The 5,193-nt window shown below is 42.8% G+C and overlaps 1 protein-coding gene across 2 annotated transcripts in view; it reads right to left on the minus strand.

The window, feature by feature from the left end:
- Nucleotides 1-4,235, minus strand: part of atp1b2a (ATPase Na+/K+ transporting subunit beta 2a) — a 24,388-nt gene extending 20,153 nt beyond the window's left edge. The window contains exon 1 of one of the 2 annotated variants that reach the window (XM_088073267.1): nucleotides 3,880-4,235. In XM_088073267.1, the coding sequence (XP_087929393.1) occupies nucleotides 3,880-3,985 (106 nt within the window). In that variant the 5' untranslated portion in view covers nucleotides 3,986-4,235. The remainder of the gene's footprint in view (nucleotides 1-3,879) is intronic. The other variant, XM_088073269.1, reaches the window with a different exon arrangement.
- Nucleotides 4,236-5,193: the final 958 nt, after the last annotated feature.

Below are 5,193 nucleotides of genomic sequence, written 5' to 3' on the forward strand. Positions count from 1 at the left end.
TGATGGTGATGGTGATGATGATGATGATGGTGGTAATGATGATGATGATGGTGATGGTGATGGTGATGGTGATGATGATGATGATGGTGATGATGATGATGGTGATGATGACGACGATGATGGTGACAATGATGATGATGATGATGGTGATGATGACGACAATGATGATGGTGACAATGATGATGATGATGATGATGTGATTGTGACGAAGATGGTGATGATGATCGTGATGATGATGGTGGTAATGATAATGAATAATGAATGATAATGGTAATGGTGATTGTGATGGCGGTGATGATGATGATGGTAATGATGATGGTGATGGTAATGATGGTGATGGTGATGATGATGATGATGATGTAATTGTGATGATGGTGATGGTGATGATGATGGCGGTGATGGTGATGAAGATAGTGATAATGATGAAGATGGTGATGATGATGAAGATGGTGATGATGATGTGGTTGTGATGAAGATGGTGATGATAATGGTGATGGTGATGATGGTGATGGTGATTATGATGATGGTGATGATGAGGATGATGGTGATGGTGATGATGATGATGACAATGGTGATGGTGATGACGATGATGGTGATGATGGTGACGATGATGGTGATGGTGATGATGGTGACAATGATGATGATGATGGTGATGGTGATGGTGATGATGATGATGACGGTGATGGTGATTATGGTGATGATGATGATGGTGATGGTGATGATGATTATGGTGATGATGGTAATGGTGATGACGACGATGATGATGGTGACAATGATGATGATGATGATGGTGATGATGATGACGACAATGATGATGGTGACAATGATGATGATGATGATGTGATTGTGACGAAGATGGTGATGATGATCGTGACGATGATGGTGATGATGATGGCGGTGATGATGATAATGGTGATGGTGATGGCAGTGATGGTGATGGTGATGGCAGTGATGGTGATGGTGATGATGATCGTGATGATGATGGTGGTAATGATAATGAACAATGAATGATAATGGTAATGTGATTGTGATGGCGCTGATGGTGATGATGGTAATGATGATGATGGTGATGGTAATGATGGTGATGATGATGATGATGTGATTGTGATGAAGATGGTGATGGTGATGATGATGGCAGTGATGATGATGGTGATGGTGATGAAGATGGTGATAATGATGAAGATGATGATGATGATGTGGTTGTGATGAAGATGGTGTTGATGATGATGTGGTTGTGATGAAGCTGGTGATGATGATGGTGATGATGATGGTGACGATGATGGTGATGATGATGAAGACGATGATGGTGATGATGGTGACAATGATGATGGTGATGGTGATGATGATTATGGTGATGATGGTGATGGTGGTGATGATGATGATGATGATGATGATGATGATTATGATGATGATGTGATTGTGATGAAGCTGGTTATGATGATGAAGGTGATGATGATGGTGATGGTGATGATGGTGGTGATGATGATGATGATTATGATGATGATGTGATTGTGATGAAGCTGGTTATGATGATGAAGGTGATAATGATGAAGATGTTGATGATGATGATGTGGTTGTGATGAAGATGGTGTTGATGATGATGTGGTTGTGATGAAGCTGGTGATGATGATGGTGATGATGATGGTGACGATGATGGTGATGATGATGACGACGACGATGATGGTGATGATGGTGACAATGATGATGGTGATGGTGATGACGATGATGATTATGGTGATGATGGTGATGGTGGTGATGATGATTATGATGATGTGATTGTGATGAAGCTGGTTATGATGATGAAGGTGATGATGATGGTGATGGTGATGATGATGATGGTGACGATGATGATGATGGTGATGGTGATGATGATGACGATGATGATGGTGACGATGATGGTGATGATGATGGTGATGATGATGATGATGATGATGATGAAGACGATGATGGTGATGATGGTGACAATGATGATGGTGATGGTGATGATGATTATGGTGATGATGGTGATGGTGGTGATGATGATTATGATGATGTGATTGTGATGAAGGTGGTTATGATGATGAAGGTGATGATGATGGTGATGGTGATGATGATGATGGTAATGATGATGATGATGTGATGATGACGACGATGATGGTGATGATGGTGACAATGATGATGATGATGGTGATGGTGATGATGATGACGATGATGATGTGATGATGATGACGACGATGATGGTGACAATGATGATGGTGATGGTGATGGTGATAATGATGACGATGATGATGATGTGATGATGATGACGATGATGATGGTGACAATGATGATGGTGATGGTGATGATGATCATGTGGTTGTGATGAAGCTGGTGATGATGATGATGATGGTGATGATGGTGATGATGATTGGGATGGTGATGTGATTGTGATGATGATGATGATGATGATGATTATGATGATGATGTGATTGTGATGAAGCTGGTCATGATGATGAAGTTGATGATGATGGTGATGGTGATAATGATGGTGGTGATGATGATGATGATTATGATGATGATGTGATTGTGATGAAGCTGGTTATGATGATGAAGGTGATGATGATGGTGATGGTGATGGTGATGGTGATGATGATGATGATGAGAGGATGGAAGGATGAAGATAAAGGGCAACAGAGGGTCCGTGCTGTGAATAATTCTCTCTGACTCTGCAGGTTTCTTCCGGACCTCATCTCTCAATACTACACTACCCATGATCCTCTGCTGCTGACACCAAGTAACCAGCCAATCAGAGACAATGGAGACATGGCAACTGAATTCACCCACAATTCAACCACACGTTCCGCCTGACCTCGGTTTGACCTCCTCTCATCATTTCACCGACCATGTTCAGACACCGAAATATTAACGCTCCTGAACGACCCGTCACGCCACGACTTCACACCTGATCCGAAAGAATTTAACCACGACCGGCTGTTTCCATCAGATCCACAACGTGTCCACAGTAACAGCGAGCCGGTTTAGATTCGATTTACACCCATGATGAGGGATCTTCAAAAACTGATCATACCGCCGAGGTGAAGGTCGTCTGATTTATTCGAGTCTCAGGTCTTCACATTTAAGACGCAAGTTTAAGTCATGTGACTCGAGGTCACACCTGGGTTTTTCATACAGATGTCATCTAGCTTCAGTGTTACTTTAACCATCATAATGACATTATTATTATTATTATTAAAATTATTATTATTAAAATAATTATTAATATTATTGTCATCATCATCATCATCATCATTGTTGCTGTTATTGTTTTTGGGCAGATGCAGATCATAAACTCAGCAGAGCTGCAGATCAAAAAGTGAGCAGTAACATCAAATCAAAACGCCATAACAACAACAACAACAACAATAATTTATTATTATTGTTGTTGTTGTTTTTAGAAACGTTACGTACTGAAAGCTTTTCATGGAACTCGAGCTCACTTTCCATGAGTTAAATAAATAGTGAACAGTCCCTAACTGCTGTATCTGACAGATTAACGTGTCTCACTGAGACAAAAACACTCAATCAGTAAAAACAGCTGAGTGATCCGGATCAATACCAGAACCGGGATTAATAACAACAACAACAACAATAATGAAAACTAAAATAACAATAATAACAACAACAACAACAACAACAACAATAATGAAAACTAAAATAACAATAATAACAACAACAACAACAATAATAATAAAAATAATAATAAAAATAATAATACTGTGTGACATGAAAACGGCCGGTGTAAGCGGAGGCCGAAGACAGACGGAGACAGACTGACGGTGGGACACCAAGGACGGAGGATGATGGAGGATGAGCGGGTGACGGTGGGGGAGGACCGGGGGAGGGGGGGTCCGGGTGACTCACCCCAGCTCGAGGCGGTCCGGCCCAGCAGCTCGTGGGTTCGCGGGTTCCAGAAGAATTCCCGCCACTCGCCGGACGCTTTGCGGTCCTCCTGCTTGGATCCGGACATGATGAGGAGGAGGTGAAGAGGAGGAGAAGATGGAGTCTCTCTGTTCCCGCGCTGAGCTCGAGACTCCCGCCGCCGCTGTCGGTGCTGTACTCACAGACGGTCGGAGTCGGTCAATCGATACGTGATCGGCGTCGATCGATCAGCGGAGGCAGACGGAGACAGTCGGGGACAGACGGAGGGACAGACAGGTCCTGTCACTGCGGTACACCTCCTCGCGCTCCTCCTGCTCCCTCCAAACACCGACTGACGTCACACCTGCTTCCCTCACACAGCCAATCACACAGCGGCTCCACCAGGCCGGGCCCCGCCCCTTGCAGACTGGCTCTGTGACGTCACGCACGTATTGCTGACGCCAGCAGACGACAGGGGCGGAACCGTTCATCCGGGGGGCCCCACAGCGACACCAGGGGGGTTTCCAGAAAGCAGGTTATATAAAAACTCTGAGTATGTTAACCCTGAGATGAGGGAAACTGAGTCAGTCACCATGGTAACAGACTCTGAGTCAGTCACCATGGTAACAGACTCTGAGTCAGTCACCATGGTAACAGACTCTGAGTCAGTCACCATGGTAACAGACTCTGAGACAGATTGTCTGTATTTTTGAAATCTGATCGATATCGAAGCAGAATTATTTCGCAGCGTCTTACGTCAGGAGAGGATTTTCAGATCTCGATTGGATGAGCTCTCATTCCTGATGAATATTTGTTAAAACGGCACAGTTTTTTATTACACTCAATCATTGATCTTAATAACGTTCTGCAGCCGCACATATCTAATCTCACACAGCGCCTTCTGCTGGCCGAGTTAAACTCAAATGTTAATTTATAATTAGTTTTTTATTGAATTTTCATTTACACAACACCAAGATTTTAGTCTACAATCAAAGACCCCAGTAACCCAATAATACATTCAATTAAAAAAGCATCCAAAAAGCTCAAATACCAGTTTAAAATAAAAGACAGTGAACCAAATCAATAATAAATATCAGTGAATAAAAGTCCCGTCCCCACACGTGTGTCACCATAATCTAACCCACAATCATCACAGTAACTCTCAGGCCCATAAACAAAGCTCCTGTGGTGTTTTTGCTGTGAGCTTTATATCAATATTAAATATGAATGTCCTCAGCAGGACATGAGTCCAGAGGACATTTATGTGTCCAAACAGCATCCTGTTGGCCTTTAAACGACTACGCGTTCAAACGGCCG

This window comes from Plectropomus leopardus, chromosome 23 (genome assembly GCF_026936395.1).
Source record: "Plectropomus leopardus strain MGB_pleo_1.0 chromosome 23, ASM2693639v1, whole genome shotgun sequence".
In the NCBI taxonomy this organism is placed as follows: domain Eukaryota; kingdom Metazoa; phylum Chordata; class Actinopteri; order Perciformes; family Serranidae; genus Plectropomus; species Plectropomus leopardus.